General features: G+C 48.3%; 1 protein-coding gene across 1 annotated transcript in view; it reads right to left on the minus strand.

Moving 5' to 3' along the window:
- Nucleotides 1-1,839: 1,839 nt before the first annotated feature.
- Nucleotides 1,840-18,659, minus strand: part of LOC120924675 (POU domain, class 5, transcription factor 1.1-like) — a 32,190-nt gene continuing 15,370 nt past the window's right edge. Inside the window, exons 3-5 of the mRNA XM_040335673.1 lie at nt 16,739-16,869; nt 8,292-8,456; nt 1,840-2,559 (exon numbers count right to left, since the gene is read on the minus strand). Of these exons, the coding sequence (XP_040191607.1) occupies nt 2,314-2,559; nt 8,292-8,456; nt 16,739-16,869 (542 nt within the window). The 3' untranslated portion in view covers nt 1,840-2,313. The remainder of the gene's footprint in view (nt 2,560-8,291; nt 8,457-16,738; nt 16,870-18,659) is intronic.

Genomic DNA, 18,659 nt, shown 5'->3' on the forward strand with positions numbered 1-18,659 from the left:
CATGTAGTTAATGAATGTTGGACTCCCAACCAACCATTTTGTCTGGGTCTTCACTGGAATTTCTCCAGCTTGGTGTCCTTTTGAGGACAGCTATGACCAGCACAGTTTCTAGGATCAAAGACGTGTTAGACGGACTTTGCAGTTGACTGGACGTTGGGGTCAAAAGCACAAGTCCCTGCCACCCTCCTGTTTTCGCTAGAACACTGTCTCTCATGCTGAGATCAAACCTTCCTCATAGTAACATTGACCGTGGAGTCACGTTTTAGGGTTAAAGTGGCTCCAGAACAGCCATAATTTCAGCTTTCATCCACATAGCCTTTACAATCCCATTTGTAGATACAAATATAATACAAAGTAAAAACAACAAAAAAAGGCAACTCCAGCATCATGGCATTAAAATGTCATTTATGTAAGGGACTATATTTGCAATCAAACATACACAACAGCCTGGAATAAGTCCATGCAATAAGGAAGGGGAAATTTGTGCTTAAAATAACAGATGTGACAATATACCAATATACAATTTAACCAGTTTTAGCACAAAAACTTGTTTCATGTACAATTCTGGTTTGGTGTAGGCATGCACCACTACCATAACCTTCACCAAATTAATTCTGTTGACTTCAATAGTTTACCTCCTCTCTACTAGCTTCATGGTTCTACACCAGGGATATGCAATTAGCGGACCTCCAGCTGTTGCAAAACTACAAGTTCCATCATGCCTCTGCCTCTGGGTGTCATGCTTGTGGCTGTCAGTCTTGCTATGCCTCATGGGACTTGTAGTTCAGCAACAGCTGGAGGTCCGCTAATTGCATATCCCTGTTCTACACACTCAACAAGTTTAATATATGCAAATTGGATGCGGGTTTTCAAAGCATCCAATTCGTATGACATGCGAGCGTGACCGGCTCTCAATACAGCCGATTCACACATGTCCGGGGCAGCTGTGGCTTCCAAAAGGGTCCTGTGCATTTTTTTGGGTATGGTTCAAGTGCAAATTCAGGCAAAAATACAGATCTGAACCCTAAAACAGAAAACACCAGACCCCAGGCTGGAAACCACAGCGCCACAAGCCTCAAACTTGAGTCACCAACCCAAGAACAGGTACCGTATTTAGCGGCGTATACCGCACACTTTTTTCCCCTTAAAATCAGGGGAAAATCGTGGGTGCGCGATATACGCCGATCCCCGCCGTCTCCGACATTGTCCGAGCCGAGTGTACTGCACACTCAGCTAGGCTCGGCCACAGCCGCGCGAGAGAAGCCGAGTGCGCAGGAAATCCGGCTCTGCACAGCGTGCCAAATTCAAACACACAACGGAATGCAACCCCAGGCAAGGTGCGGATGGACACCTTCAAAGCCGCAGACGGACACACAAGGCTCGACGGACCTCACGCAATGCCGCAGATGGACGCCAGACAAATCCGCCGATGGACGCCAGGCAAGACAGCAGACGGACACCAACAAGGCTGGACGGACCCCGCGCAAGGCCGCAGATGGACGCCGGACAAGACATCCAAAAGGTAAGTTTTTTCCCTAAACTTCCCTTCTCAGCTTGGGGTGCGCGCGGTATAGGCCGATAAATACGGTATATAGTTCTGAATTTCTGTGCAAAACCAAAAAGTCTGAAAATCAGCACACTTGTTCTAGGCTAGCCCCACAAAGTAATGAAACAAGTATGCCAGCATAACAGCCAGGAGTCTGGCATTTACAGACTGCAATGGAAACTTCTCGAAAAGTTTCACAACAAGCTCCCTATACCTCCCTCAGAAAACAGATGGCCCGTTTTTGTACGTTGAGGGACACCATAACATTCCAGTGTCCATTTCCTCCTTAACACTCCTAACTCAAAAAAGGCCATCTCTATAGCTACTCCTCCATAAGCCTCAAGCTGGGAGCCAGGTACCCGATATCCAAACTTCAGAAGGTCCTTCCAATTCCAACCTGGCTAGCAATGAATATTACAATTGGTTGACGTGGAAGGCATTTTAAAATAGGTAAACAGAATAAAACCCTCCCAACAAGCCACTTCACACCATATTAGATCTTCTCATTTGATAACAAAGACCATGAGCTCTTCCTAATCAACACCTAATTTAAGGAAGGAGAGACATCCACTTTGTAGCTCGAAAAAGGTAAACAGTGGCAAACCTGAGATTAAAAATTAGAGACGCTCAAGAGTCTTGCAAAGCATTAAAAAGTGTCTAAAATGCAAGTTACAATATAAAAGATCTTCACACTGGAGCCAGAACACAATATTGGTACAAGCAGGGAAGGCCAGTAGTTCCATTTCAAAGAAGTCTTAGACTCAAAGTTAGAAGATTTGGTTTCCAAACTGCATTCCGTAAGGCGCAGGTTGTTGAAACATGTCGTTTTTGTGGTAAAAAGAAGGGTTGTACATTGGTGGCGACCCAGACGTATACCCTGGAAATGGCATCTGATGAGAAAAAACTCCAACATGATGGACGATATGTTGCGGTTCATAACCTTGGTTACTAAGCTCCTTCAAAACCAGACACCTCCTCTTCTGACGGCGATTACAGAACCACACACGGACCACCTGGAGAACAAAGACATTTTAAGCAAAATATGTTTTTTTGGTTTCTGTACCATCAAAGAAAATAGTTCGTAGATACACCGTCATGCCTTCAGCAAGTGTTTATGTGCTTTTGTTTAATTGTTGAATATGCCATTTGTATGTAAAATACATTGTAGTATCGCCATCTATAGGCTCCTTTACATACTTAGTATATCTGTGAATAATTTATTGAAGGTAGATAGAGATTGTTGCTTTAAAGCCACTGTAGCTTCCCATAATTCCTAAGGACTATACCATGGGTTATCTTAAACTCAATGGTTCGAAAACAGAACTTCTCCTGTTTCACGCTAACCGGAAAAATCACCCCGCGTCAACATGGACTCCCCCACCCATTCTGGGTAAAACTATCACCCCTAGCACCAAAGTCAAAAGCCTCGGAGTCATTTTCGATACCTACATGACAATGGATGCACAAATAGGGTCAGTAGTCAGCAGATCCCACCATCTGCTGCGCCTACTACGCAGACTCACGCCCTTTATCCCGAAAGAGGACATTGCAGTCGTGGTGGGAACAATCATCAATTCCAGACTCGACTACGCAAATGCCCTCTATCTAGGACTCCCCAAATACCAAATCACTTGTCTGCAAGTCGTTCAAAATACGGCCGCTCGACTAGTGACTGGGAAAAAACCATGGGAATCAATCTCACCTTCACTGAGATCCCTTCACTGGTTGCCAGTAAAAGACAGAATCACTTTCAAGGCACTCTGTCTAATACATAAGTGTATTCAAGGCAACGCCCCCCAATATCTTTGCGAAAAAATAAAAGCCCATAACCCCAATCGCATTCTGCGATCCACCAATCAAAACCTTCTCCAGATACCCAAAGCCAGATACAAGTCCAAAGGAGATCGAAGATTTGCAGTCCAGGGACCTCGCCTGTGGAATGCACTACCAACCACCATCCGACTGGAGTCGGACCACTTGGCCTTCAGGAGAAAGATTAAAACCCATCTCTTCTGAGGTCAAGGGGTTCCTTACCCATGAAATGGATACAGCGCCCAGAGGCGATTCAGTTTGCATGTGTTGCGCTTTACAAGTCTCTCTCTCTCTCTCTCTGGGGTCTGAGAGACAGCCCCCAGTAGCCATCTTCTTCCTTCATACATGCACCTTCTCCAGAGAACTCCACACCTATTCAGCTGCAATTCTAATGTCAGCCTAATGGAAACATCGGCGGTATGTTCATATCCCTTTCTCTAGTTAGACTAGTGTGTTAGGACTGTATATTGTGTATACTCAGTGTATGTCATTTCTTTAATTTTTTGTTTTACTCTAACTTCCCTGCAATAAAAGTTGTGTGGAAAAAAAAAGGACCTTGTGCCTGCCTCAATGAGTCAAGGTAGAAGAGCTAGCTGTCCGTCTAATTATACCTCAGCCACATATAGCGAGGGCAGAACATACACAATATTGCCAAAAGTATTGTGACGTCTGCCTTTACACACACAAACTTCAAATGGCATCCCAGTCTTAGCCTGTAGGTTTTAATATGAGCTGGCCCACCCTTTGCAGCTATAATAGCTTCAGTTCTTCCGAGAAGGCTGTCCACAAGGTTTAGAAGTATGACTATGGGAACGTTTGACCATTCTTCCAGAAGCACATTTGTGAGGTCAGGCACTGATGTTGGATAAGAAGGCTTGGCTCGCAGTTGCCCTTCTAATTCATCCCAAAAGGTGATCAAGCAGGTTTAGGTCAAAACTGTGCAGACCAGTCAAGTTCCTCCACCCCAAACACACTCATCCCTGTCATCATAGACCTTGCTTTGTGCACGGGTGATCACCAAACTGTTGCCATAAAGTTGGGAGCATGAAATGGTCCAAAATTGGTTGTTATGCTGATGCCTTAAGAGTTCCCTTTTACTGGAACTAAGGGGCAAAGCCCAACCCCTTAAAAAAAACAACCCCACACCATAATTCCCCCCCACACTCCAAAGAATTTGGAGAGATGGCTCAATACTTTTGGCAATATAGAGTGGATGACCGGGTTTGGGGTGAGGGAACTTGACTTAGGTGTTCTAACTGGTTAAGGTCAGGACAGCCAAGGGATGAATTAGAGCGGAGACTGCAAACCAGGCCTTTTGATCCAACATCAGTGCCTGACCTCACAAATGTGCTTCTGGAAGAATCGTCAAACATTCCCATAAACACTCCTAAAAACTTTGTTGACAACCTTCCCAGAAGAGTTAAAGCTGTAAAGTGTGGGCCAAAAAACTCTGATGCCCCGTACACACGGTCAGATTTTGCGTCAAGAAAAGTCTGATGTGAGCTTTTGGTCGGAAATTCCGACCGTGTGTAGGCTCCGTCAGACTTTTCCTGTCAGAATTTCCCCCAACAAAAATTTGAGAGCTGGTTCTCAGGTTTTCCAATGGAAAAAAATCTGATCGTCTGTAGCAATTCCGACGCATGCTCGGAAGCATTAAACTTCATTTTCCCGGCTCATCGTAGTGTTGTACGTCACCGCGTTCTTGACGGTCGAAAGTTCAGAGAACTTGTGTAACCGTGTGTATGCAAGCCAAGCTTGAGTGGAATTCCGTCGGAAAAACTATCCAAGGTTTTTCCGATGGAAAATCCGATTGCGCGCACACCACACTATGCAAAAAAAAAAAAAAGGCCAGAATCTTGGTGTTGGCCAGCACGTGCCACTGTAGCCAGCAACCCGTTTTTCAATTGCATATAGTGGTGTAGGGACAATCTTGGAGGAGCAAGCAAAAATGAGTGCTCACTTCTCTAGTTCATGTTTCCCTGACGGATGCAACTCTGTGGGTGAAGGCTGCCACTGCTTTCCTCTTACTAGTTCTTGTGCCAGATCAGTGACTGAAGTCAGGACACATACTAGCTAGGGGGGAGAGATACAACTTCCAATTTATTGCCATCTGTGCCTTGTGTAAGAGACAACCACCAAGACCTAGACACAAACACTTCTTGGGCCTTGCACTTTTCTTCAATGAATGTTGGACTCCCTCCCAACCACGGGCCTTGCACTTTTCTTCAATGAATGTTGGACTCCCTCCCAACCACGGGCCTTGCACTTTTCTTCAATGAATGTTGGACTCCCTCCCAACCACGGGCCTTGCACTTTTCTTCAATGAATGTTGGACTCCCTCCCAACCACGGGCCTTGCACTTTTCTTCAATGAATGTTGGACTCCCTCCCAACCACGGGCCTTGCACTTTTCTTCAATGAATGTTGGACTCCCTCCCAACCACGGGCCTTGCACTTTTCTTCAATGAATGTTGGACTCCCTCCCAACCACCCTTGGGGACCCAGCGACCATTTAGTCTAAGTCTTCACTGGAATTCTTCCAGCTTGATGTCCTTGTGAGGTCAGCTATGCCCAGCGCACTTTCTAGGATCAAACACGTGACAGGGACTTTGCAGTTGACTAGACGTTGGCGTCAAAAGCACAAGTCCCTGCCACCCTCCTGTTCTTGCTAGAACACCGGCTCTCCTGCTGAGGCCAAACCTTCTACCATATTGTACCCAACATGTTAAGGTTGCGGCAATATACTGATCGAAGTCAGGAACTGGTATAAAACAGTCAAAGCGACATTCTGGAGTCCGTGAATATACATTTAGTGGACGGTTCACAGAAGTCACATGTGAAAGCATATGCAAAACTTTAAGCAGCCATCTCCTTCTACCAAAAATGATTCATACTCGCAGGACTGGGGTTCTCTACACCAGTGTTTCCCAACTCCAGTCCTCAAGGCACACCAACAGGTCATGTTTTCAGGCTTTCCATTATTTTGCACAGGTGATTTGATCAGTTTCATCACCCTAGTAATTACCACAGCCGTTTCATCTGAGGGAAATCCTGAAAACATGACCTGTTGGTGTGCCTTGAGGACTGGAGTTGGGAAACACTGCTCTACACTCACCTCCTCCACAGGTACACTACTCCTGGGACCATCCAGTGAAATAGCCCCACTCCGGGAACTCTTGGGCTGGACCAACCTGACGTAGCACCATCTTTATAAGAGTCAGGAAGTCTACATCTCACAGGCCTCCACGTGCTGGTATGGGGTGTTTGTCTCCCATGTCCCATGGCTCCTTCCAACCTGGCCATCGACTCACCCATGACATCACTGCAGGAGGACTCTTAAAGTAGTACTAAAAGGTTTAAAAAATAAAATAAAAAATGTGTCATACTTGCCTCCACTGTGCAGTTCGTTTTGCACAGAGTGGCCCCGCACATCCTCACCACAATAGATAACCCCCTCTGGGAAGCTCTCTCCCGAGGGGGTTACCTTGCGGGCGCGCTCCCGTGTCATACACTCTGTGTACATAGCCGCCAAGTGTATGACTTGGTCCCGCCCGCCCAACGGCCCGTCATTTTATTTGATTGACAGAAAGGGGAGCTAATGGCTGCGCTACTATCAATCTATCCAACGAAGAGCCGAGAAGCTGTGGGGGGGGGGGGGGGGGGGGCGACGACGCGGGATCGCGCCCACGGAAGTTCGGGGCTCAAGTAAGTAAAACGGGGGGGGGGGGGAGAGACAGTGCAAGTTTTTTTTTCACCTTAACCACTTAAGGACCGCCTCCTGCACATATACGTCGGAAGAATGGCACGGCTAGGCACAAGCACGTGCATCCTCTTTAAGTGCCCATCTGTAGGTCACGGGCGCACGCCCCCGCGACCCGGTCCGAAGCTCCGTGACCCGAACGCCGCTGGAGTCCCGCGATCGGTCCCTGGAGCTGAAGAATGGGGGAGAGCTGTGTGTAAACACAGCTTCCCCGTTCTTCACTGTGGCGCCGTCATCGATTGTGTGATCCCTTTTTATAGGGAAACCCAATCAATGACGTCACACCTACAGACACACCCCCCTACAGTTAGAAACACAGATGAGGTCACACATAACCCCTTCAGCTCCCCCTTGTGGTTAACTCCCAAACTGCAATTGTCATTTTCACAGTAAACAATGCATTTTTAGCTGTGAAAATGACAATGGTCCCAAAAAGGTGTCAAAATTGTCCGAAGTGTCCGTCGTAATGTCGCAGTCGAGAAAAAAAAAAAAAAAACACGCTGATTGCCGCCATTAGTAGTAAAAAAATGTTTTAAAAAAATTCAAATGCAATAAAACTATCCCCTATTTTGTAAACGCTATACATTTTGCGCAAGCCAATCGATAAACGCTTATTGCAATTTTTTTTTACCAAAAATATGTAGAAGAATACGTATCGGCCTAAACGAAGGGAATTTTTTTTTTTTATATATGTTTTTGGGGGATATTTATTATAGCAAAAAGTTAAAAATATTGAATTTTTTCACAATTGTCGCTCTATTTTTGTTTATAGCGTAAAAAAATAAGAACCACAGAGGTGATCAAATACCACCAAAAGAAAGCTCTATTTGAGGGGAAAAAAGGATGCTAATTTTGTTTGGGAGCCACGTCGCACGACCGTGCAATTGTCAGTTAAAGCGACGCAGTGCCGAATTGCAAAAACTGGCCAGGTCCTTTAGCTGTGTCTTAGGTCCGTGTCTTAAGTGGTTAATGCATTATGCAATAAGGTGAAAAAACATGAGGCTTTTCAACCCCTTGAACTAAAAAAGAGGCCTAGCACCTGATGAAACTGTCTGCTGTAAGCAGAGACTATTCTGACACCGCCACCTAGTGGCAGACTAGCCAACTACACATCAACCCTCATTATAAAAAAGGCAAACTACAGGGTAGACAATCCCATTATGAAAATACTTACATCCTTCTCCATATGCAGCTCCTCAGCAATCCGTTCCAATTCCTTGGGACATGGTTTGGGGTAGTTCATAAAATAAGTCTCCAGGCTCTCTCTCGCAAAGCCGTCGATGCCTGTCCTTCGTTTCCTCTTCCGGGACTGAGCCAGCGCCTGTGCCTGCCTGATCAGCTAAAGGACCAAAAATATAGTCAAGCATTGTTTCAGAGGCACCAGTCAAGAAAGAAAAAAAACAATGGACTGACAAGAAATATTATGCTACAAGCGCCAAGATAAAGATTCGCCAAATCAAAAACAAAATCTCAACTGGAGAAGTGTTCTTACGTTAGAGGGAAAAAAATAAATAAATCTAATTCCAAATCCCCCCCATCTAGTCCTCCTTCCAGACGCCAAGCCCCTTTAACACCACGAAGAGAGAAAGACCGCCGCTCCAGATGAGTGCAATGTTACACCAATAAAGGCTACCTTTTACCAACTCCCGACCAGCCGCCGTCGTTTTAAGGCGGCAGGTCGGCTCCCCGGCGCGAGAGCACGTAATACAACGTCGGCTCTCGCGCAGGCCACTAGGGGCGCGTGCGCGCCGCCAGAGGGGCGCTCGCCCGCGTGCCCGAAGGGCGCGATCGCCGCCGGGCACCCGCGATTGCTCGTTACAGAGCGGGGACCGGGAGCTGTGTGTGTAAACACACAGCTCCGGGGGCGTGACCTGGCGCATGGCGGAGTAAGAAGCTGACCTGTGAGCTCCCGCACACACCGCGCTCACGAACGGCTTTACGACCGATTACACACCACATCTCAGGTCGGTAATGGGCAGGAAGGGAGGGGGAGACACTCACCATACCCCCGATCCGGGAAGGGACGGCGATATTGATCGTTTTTTTCACAAAATCCGCCCGGAGCAGCGTGACCCCCCCTTCATCCAAGATGGCGACGGCCCGTTCTGCAGGGACACACTCGGCCTCCCAGGGCTCCTCTTCCCATAAGTCCTCCTCGTCTATGAGAACCAGGCAGAGGGCCATCTCCCCCCCTGAGTCGGATGCGGGCTCGACCCGCTCAGCTTGCCATTCCCCAGAGTCACACCGCTCATATGGAGGCTGGGATCTTGAGGCCTACATAAAGGCCTTACCTACCAGGCATGACTTTGAGGCCTGTGTGCAAAGGCTAGAGCGTTCATATAAGCAGGAGATGGCTGAACTCAGAAGAGATGTCACACATAGTCACACATATGCTGGAGGAGGTGGAACAGAGTGTGGAAGAAACAGTCACCGCGCTGCAGGCTCATGAGGTTATCCTAAATGAACACACTGCTCAGATCCAGCAGCTTATGCTATCTCAAGACGAACAGCAAAATAGGGCCAGACGCAATAACATACGCGTCCGCGGCCTCCCTGAAACAGTTGAAATCAAAGATTTGGCCCCAGTAGTCATTGGTATCTTTAATGAACTGTTGCAGAAAGATAAAGAAGACCCAATAGAGCTTGATCGGATCCACAGAGCGCTGGGGCCTAAGAATCCCAACCCAGATTATCCCAGGGATGTGATTTGCAGAGTTCATTTCTATGCCATTAAGGATGCCATTATGCAGGCTGCTCGTACACAGGAATCTGTTTATTTTAACGAAACCCGCATTCACCTTCTACCAGATGTGTCTAAGCTGACTTTAGACCTCCGCAGAGCACTGAAACCCCTGACCGGGGCATTGCAGGCTAAACAAATCAAATATCGGTGGAGCTTCCCTTTTCAACTATCGGCATCCCATGATGGGAAATCAGCCTCCTTCCGAACCCTTGGAGATCTCCCCAAGTTCTTGGGTACCTTTGAACTGCCGCAGATACCCCTGCCGGACTGGCCCCTGAAAGCCGCAACCCCTGGATTCCAGCCCTCCTCCGGATGGAAGAGACAGTCCAAGAAACCCAGACGCTCCAGGGCGGAGGCCCCCCCACCGCCAACTGATTGAGGGACAGAGCCCTCTGTCCGAATTTACCCCTTATTTTTTCAGCTCCCCCTTATTTGGGGCATGGGTCGGCTGGACTGTTTTCCGGTAGTTGTTTTGGTTTGAAATAGGTCGGAGCACTGTACCACTGACTGTTCCTGAAGTGCCTTTTTGATAGCAATGTTCTTTATTTACTGTGTGTTACCCAGGACAGCCTAACTCTCCCATAATGGCCCCTTTCCTTAGGGTTGCTCTGACCTCTCAACCCCGGGCCCAGCCCTGACCCTCGAAAATAGGAGGGCTCCCCCAGCCCTTTCTCACCCTCTTCCCTCCCCCCCCACCCCCTTCCCTGCCTAAAATAGGCCTTGGTTTCATACTAGGGCTGCATTTGGTGTGTATATATGTTTCGCTTGGGGCCCCCCCGGTGGCACGAATACGGGGGCACGAACAGGTGCTTCAGCACCTCAGATCTGCTGGGGCTTTATGCTCTTTTTCTGCCGCCCGGGAGGTCCCAGTAAACCTCAAACTGTCGTTATTTTGAATTGTTTATTTAACTCTATGCTTGCGGTGTGTGCGGGCATCTTGCCGTGTGCTGACCGTGTTTTCCCACCTAGGATATTCAGCAGGCCATGATGGCACCAGCTGGAATGTTGCTAGCAACAAGTTTAGTGCGGCCCTCCGGGCCAAGATTTTTCTGTGCGGTCTCTTTCTTTCTCTTTTTCTCCCTCTCTCTGTCTCTCTTATTTTCTATCTCTGGGCCCCCTGCCCGTTCCTCCCCCCCCCCTCCCAATCCCCCCCCCCGTGGTGTGCCGGCCTCTCCCTGTAGCTCTCAGGTCCCCCCCCTTGTGCTTCTTATGGCTGTCCCTACTGCCTTGAAGATTTCCTCCCTGAATTGCCGGGGCCTCAACGTACCGGAGAAAAGGAGACAGATTTTATACCATTTTCACAAACAGCGTACCCAGGTTCTCCTTCTCCAGGAGACCCATTTCAGATCAGACTCGCTCCCCAAAATTGCCAGTAAACACTATCCCACCTGGTTCCACAGCACCAACCCCTTAGCTAAGTCTAAGGGGGTCTCGATAGCCTTCCACTCCTCCTTTACACCGGATGTTTTAGACAACTATGTTGATCCCTCAGGGAGATATATAATGCTTAAACTGTCATATAAAAACATGATCTATACTATCACTAACATTTACTCTCCCAACCAGGACCAGCCGCAGTTTCTCTCCTCCGTGATCACCCGCCTGAAGAAGTTTAGTACGGTCAACATGATCCTGGGGGGCGACTTTAATGCTGCTCTGGTACCCCGTCTGGACGCATCTACCGGTAAGTCCTCGCTCTCCCTGGCTGCCTTGACCAAGCTGCGCTCCCTCCTTTCAGACCTTTCCCTGACAGATGTATGGAGGGTCCTGCATCCCTCGGACAGGGATTATACCTACTATTCCCCAGCACATTCCTCGTACAGTAGATTGGACTATATCTTGGTCTTGCAGGCTCTACTTGACCTGTCACCGACGGCATCTATCGGTGTCAAGTTGTGGTCCGACCACGCCCCTGTCCACCTCACCCTAGGGAAGATCCCCTCCTTCAAACCTAGGTCGTCTTGGAGACTTAATGATAACCTGCTCTCAGACTTGGCCTGTACAGCGGATATCATTCAGACAATTGCACACTTTAATTCTGACCACGCCCAGGACGGGACTAATCCCTTGACGAAGTGGGAAGCCTTGAAGTGTGTTCTTAGAGGCAAATTCATTCAGCATGGGTCTCGGCTAAAGAAAGCTCGAACCATGGACATTAATCGCCTCCTCGGTACCATTACTGCTCTAGAGGACTCACACAAGCGCTCCCCGGAACCCTCTAAATTAGTAGACTTGGCTAACGCCCGGCGGGACCTTTTACAAATTTTTGCGGACAGAGCATTAGTGGCCAGGGATAAGGGGCGGTTTACACATTATGCCCAAGCTAATAACTGTGGTAGACTCTTGGCAAACACGCTCCAACCACGGCAGGCAAGGAAGCATATTCCCTTCATTGCTTTAACCAATGGAAGGAAGGCACACAGTAACTCGGCGATCGCTGAAGAATTCCGACGTTTCTATGCGGGCCTATACAATCTCCCATCACAGGTGACAGTCCCCAACCAAAGGATCCAACTCCCTGGAGGCTGTCTCCTCTTATGTACAGGACACTGCCCTTCCACCTATTCCGACTGCAGAAGTCGAGGAGCTTGAGACACCTCTGATGGAAGCAGACTTTCTCCTGGCCATTAAGAAATTGAAGAATGGTAAGAGTCCCGGTCCTGATGGGTTCACCCCCCGGTTTTATAAAATCTTCGCACCCCAGCTGTCTACTTTGCTCGCGAAGGCCTTCAATGCTATTGATGAGACTCTATGTCCATCCCCAGGCCTTTTACACGCCCAAATAGTTGTCATCCCAAAACCTGGAAAGGACCAGTCACTTTGCCCCAACTACAGGCCAATATCTTTGTTAAATATTGACCTGAAATTATTCACTAAAATTCTATCGGAGCGCCTCTCCCCCCTACTCCCTAAAATTATACACGGCGACCAGGTGGGGTTTGTCCCGGGCCGGGAGGCTCGTGACAACACCACCAAAACAATCCACCTCATAGCATATGCGAAACGCCACCGCATCCCGACCTGTCTTCTTTCGTGTGACGCCGAAAAGGCCTTCGATAGGGTCAGCTGGCCCTTTCTGAGAGCCACCCTTGCCCAAATAGGCCTGGGCCCCAAGATGTTGGCACGTGTCATGTCCCTATATAGCAACCCTACTGCGTCGGTGTTGGTTAATGGAGTCGTCTCGGAACAGTTTGCGATAAACAATGGCACTAGGCAGGGGTGTCCCCTTTCCCCCCTCCTTTTCGCTCTTGTTATAGAGCACCTGGCACAGGCACTAAGGGCGAACCCTAGCATACGGGGCATACCAACCCCCTCGTCTCATTGCAAGCTCTCCCTATATGCAGATGATCTCTTGCTATACGTCACTCATCCACATATTACCATTCCCTCTATTCTGGCTGAGATCAATCGGTTTGGTGCTCTGAGTAACTATAAACTTAACTTATCCAAGACAGAAGCCCTGAATCTCTCACTATCGCAACCCGTCCTGGCGGCCTTGAAATCCAATTTCTCTTTCCAATGGAGAACTAAATCTGTCACCTATCTGGGGACGGAGATACCAGCTGACCTCTCAGAAATATACTCCCTTAACCATGGTCCTCTCCTGCATAGACTCAAACGCCTCACTGAGGATCGCCTGAATCTCCCGGTGTCCTGGTTCGGGCGTACGAATACCTTGAAAATGGACATTTTGCCCAAGTTGCTATACATGTTCCAGGCTTTACCGATAGCCCTCCCCTCTACGTTCTTTCGGGCGTTGCGATCAATGTCAATACGATTTGTATGGAGGGACAGGCGCCCGAGACTGAAACACAAGCTACTCTGCTCGCCCATCACTAGAGGAGGGGCGGGTCTTCCAGACTTCGAGCGGTATCACGCAGCAGTGGTCTGTTCGAGGATCTTGGAGTGGTTCCCACGGGCACTGAGCAAAGTAGCCACCTTGATCGAACAAGATTTGTCTCCCATAGACCTTCGGGCCCTCCTTTGGGGCCATGAGGGAACACACAAAGCTCTCGCAGGTCTGTCACCCTTGACCAGGGACGCTCTGGTGGTATGGTACCGACGGAGGGCGGTCTTCGCTCTGACCACTGACCCAAGTCCATTGACCCCCATGTTTGACAACCCAACACTCCCAGAAGGCAAGCTTGCCCACACGTTCAATGGATACAGGAGGGACCAGTGGCCCACCGCCCGACAATTTGTCAATGCAGGCACGGGCTCTTTTGTAGCTGACGAGTCCTCCTCCCTACCGAGGGTGACCTGGCTCACGCGCATACATTTGACTACTTATTGTAGGCAACTTTATGACTCGAGACAGATACATAGGCCCCCAACGGAATTTGAACAGCTATGCTTACTCCCAGAAACCCCACGTCATACCCTCTCCCTATTATATAAAATGATCCTAGAGCATATGAGTACTTCTCTTCCCAAATTCACCGCAGCTTGGTCGAGGGAGCTGGGGACAGACATCAGTGAGGCAGCCTGGCAAAAAGCCTTTTACTACACACATAAATCCTCCATCTCGAGTTACGTTCGAGAAAAGAACTACAAAGTCATATCACGGTGGTATAGAGTACCGTCTACCCTCAGGATCATGTTTCCCTCGGCATCTGACTCATGCTGGAGATGCAACTCGGCTACCGGTACGTATATCCATATTTGGTGGGACTGTGAAGTTATCCGTCCATTTTGGACCCAGATATTTCAGATCTACTCAAACATGTATGATAAACCCCTCTCTCCCTCCCCTACAGTTGCCCTGCTGTCCATCCTTCCGGGGACCTTTAAATTTCAGAAACACACTCTCCTTAGATTCTGTCTCAGTACTTCTCGGCAATTGATCTCCAGACACTGGAAAACCCCCCTACCCCCGTCCCTAGCGGAATGGGTTAATGAAATGAACGGAGTCATGTTGATGGAAGAACTCCAAGCTAAGGCCCTAGAAACACACGCCAAGTTCTCCTTTACATGGGGAATATGGAGGCACTACTCTTCCTCAGATGCGTTTAAAACCCTACTTTCACCTGACTCGAGCTCTCCTCCGCCATGATAGACCTAAGAGGACCTACATAAGCGAAATAGGTCCGGAGCCCGGAGTGATCGGGCACACCACACACACCCCCCCTCCCCCCCATTGTCCCCCCACCCTCATCTTTCCTACCCTCCCCCCTCTCTCTCTCTCTACTCCCTTCTCCGTTCTCTCTAACTGACTTTTTACTTCCTTACCTTTCTTGTTAATCATTCGGCCTTTCACCAACATGCTAGGTCGGGCCAAGGTCATTGTTTATTTCCGTGTTGTTTTAGTTTAGCCCCCATGGCTTTCACCTTGCAGATTCGGAGACAGGGTCCTCCCGCTACCTTCCATAGGATAGTACCCCTGACGTGTATAAGTTATCCTATTGCTTTCTCCTGGCCTAGGGCGCAGCAGGTTCCCAGTGGGGCACCCGGGCGGGAGTAGATGACAGCAGTATACATAGGAATACTCGACAGGGCTGTATGTGTAAATATCTCTCAGGTCTTGCGAGGGGATTCATGTTATGTTATATTTAATATTGTGGAAAGTGTCTGTCTACTTCAGGGTAGTCTGGCCCGCCCGATGTGGGGGGACCGGTGCCCGTTTTCTTTGATATCTGTCAAAAAAATTTCTAATAAAACTTTTATTGAACCTAAACACACAGCTCCCGGTCCTGTCAGGGGGAGACATGCCTGGCTGTCTGTTCATACAATGTATGAACAGCGATCAGTCATTTCCCCTAGTGAGGCCACCCCCCTACAGTTAGAACACACCCAGGGGAACATACTTAACCCCTTCCCCGCCCCCTAGTGTTAACCCCTTCCCTGCCAGTGACATTTTTATAGTAATCCAATGCAAAAGTCAAAAGTGTCCGATGTGTCCGCAGTACCAAAAAACAAAACAAAAAAAAAAACGCTGATTGCCGCCATTACTAGTAAAAAAAAAATATTAATAAAAATGCCATAAAATACCCCCTATTTTGTAAACGCTATAACTTTTGCGCAAACCAATCGATAAACGCTTATTGCGCAAAAACTAAATATCGCAGAGGTGATCAAATACCACCAAAGGAAAGCTCTATTTGTGGAAAAAAAAAGGATGCTAATTTTGGTTGGGAGCCACGTCACACAATTGTCAGTTAAAGCGACGCAGTGCCGAATCGCAAAAAGTGCTCTGGTCTTGGACCAGCAATATGGTCCGGTGGTTAAGGTTGATTTTGGTGTGCGGCTGTCCATGAATTTTTTTTCATTGATCTCTCCCTTTAACACCACACAAGGTACCCAGTTGGTTTTGGCTTTACTTACGTCCCGAAAAAGGTGTAAAGTGGAGTAGTCCATTTTAAACCTACATTTTGATAAAAAAAAAAAAAAAAAATGGACCCTTATGAAAATAACATTGAAATCACCATTTGGGACCTAAAAGCCCGGACCAGACTTGCAGCTAGTAAAGTCGACCAATTAAGCCACCGGATCAGCCTGGGGAGTCAGCAGTGGCAGTCTATAGTTGCTTACCGAACACTTATCAGAAGCAAATAGACAAAAATAAAAATGGCGGCTCTCCCACCCATTTCTGTACCCAACAAACTTTAGGAGTCAAGATATATAGGGTACTTGGGTCTAAGGTCCCCGAACCAAAGAGCCAAGAAGAAGCAAAAGGGGCCAATGAGGACTATCGCGGTACCGCGATAGTCCTCATTGGCCCCTTTTGCTTCTTCTTGGCTCTTTGGTTCGGGGACCTTAGACCCAAGTACCCTATATATCTTGATATCAAGGATGATGGTACCTCCCACTACAATACTAATTTATCTTACCCCTGAGGCTCTCTTTCTCAAACTTTAGGAGTGGTTTCACGTCCAGCTTACCTCTTGGTGGCTCTCTTTGTTTTCAGCGTCTTGCAGCCAGCGATGTAGAAAGGGTTTAATCCGGCACATATTCTTGTAACTTAGCTGGAATGATTCAAACCTACAGATCGTTGTTTGGCTATACGCCTTTCCTGTAGGGGGAAGAAAAAATAAAATAAAAATAAATAAAATCGCAATAAGCGTATATTGATTGGTTCGCAAAAAAATTATAGCGTCTACAAAATAGGGGATAGATTTATGGCATTTTTAATATTTGTTTTTACTAGTCATGGCGGCGAGCTGCGATTTTTGTCAGGACTGCGATATTGCGGCAGACAGAGCGGACATTTTTGACACTATTTTGCGACCATTGACAATTACCATATTTATCGGCGTACACCGCACACTTTTTTCCCTCTTAAAATAAGGGGAAAATCGTGGGTGCGCGATATACGCCGATACCCGCGCTCAGTTTAAACGCCTCCACCGACGTATACCGAGTGCAGTACACTCGGCTACATTCGGCCAGGCTCGGCTTCGCTCGTGATCACGCATAAACGTCGCAGAGCCTGAGCACGAGCGAAGCCGAGTGTACTGCACTCGGTATACGTCGGCAGAGGCGTTCAAACTGAGCCCGGGAAGCGACGATTCCACGGGGAGACAGCGCGGGAGAAGCCGGGAGGACACCACCGAAGCCACAGACGCAAGACACCAAAACTGTAAGTACTAAATTTTTTTTTCTTACAGGAATTGCGGGTCAACATTAGGGGTGCGCGCTATACCCCGATACGGTATACAGCGATCAGAGCTATAAATATGTACGGATTACTGTATAAATGTCACTGGCAGGGAAGGGGCCAACACTAGGGGGCGATCAAGGGGGGGGGGAGCGAATGTGTTCCCTAGGAGTGATTATAACTGTGGGGTGGGAGGTGACCGATCAGTGTTCCTATAAACAAGGAACACATGATCGGTCGCCTCTCCCCTGACAGTATGTGGATCCATGTCCCTTCTTTGTGACTAAGACATCACGGCTGCCAGGCATGCGTATCAGCTCCCGAGTGACGTGGCGGGCGCGCCCCCTAGCGGCCGGGAAGCCAAGGACGTCCTATTACTATGGCTGGGATGGGAAACGGTGTTCGACTTAAAAAAATAAAAATTAAAAAATTAAAAGTCCGCAGCTACAAATACTGCAGCTGATGACTTTTAAAGCGGTTGTATACCCTTAAAAATAATAATAAAAAAAACCCTGCAAGGCAAAAAGGCATAATGAGCTATTATGACTAGCATACTAGCTCATTATCAATTACTTACCTTAGATTGAAGCCCCCTGTAGCGGTCCTCGGACACGTCCTCCGTCGCTGCCATGATACCCGGACTGACTTCTGGGTATCGCCGCTCCGGCGCTGTGACTGGCCAGAGCGGCGATGGTGTCACTCCCACGCGGATCGGCACGATCCCTGCGCATGCGCACATTTCCGTCAGGCTCCCATTCAAGAGCCGCCGCGCTCAGTTCGCCTGCGCCGTAGACATCGGCACCCACTTTTCTGCAAATATTTTCTTAACCATGCAGGTTTAGGAGATTTTGCAAGCAACTACAGGTAAGCCTACATTAGCCATGAGGGTATACAACCGCTTTATAATCAGACAATTACCTGTCCCAGGATCCAGCAATGTGGGCTTACAAAGCCTCGCTCCTCTCCGCGGCGCTAGCATCACTACTCTGGGTGCTCGGCAGTGGCGGTTCGTCCATAGAGGGCGCTGAAGCGCCGCCCCCTCTGGCTCTCACCGCCACTGAGTCTAATAACATAGATTCATGCATTGCACAAATCTATGTTATCGCCGCTGCCGCTGTTCTATTCAGATGGTCGGCGCTCATGTCCAGCCATCTGAATAACGGCAGCTGGTTGGCTGTACGGAAGTGCCCATCAGAGCCACCCGC

Source organism: Rana temporaria, chromosome 1 (genome assembly GCF_905171775.1).
Source record: "Rana temporaria chromosome 1, aRanTem1.1, whole genome shotgun sequence".
Classification (NCBI taxonomy): domain Eukaryota; kingdom Metazoa; phylum Chordata; class Amphibia; order Anura; family Ranidae; genus Rana; species Rana temporaria.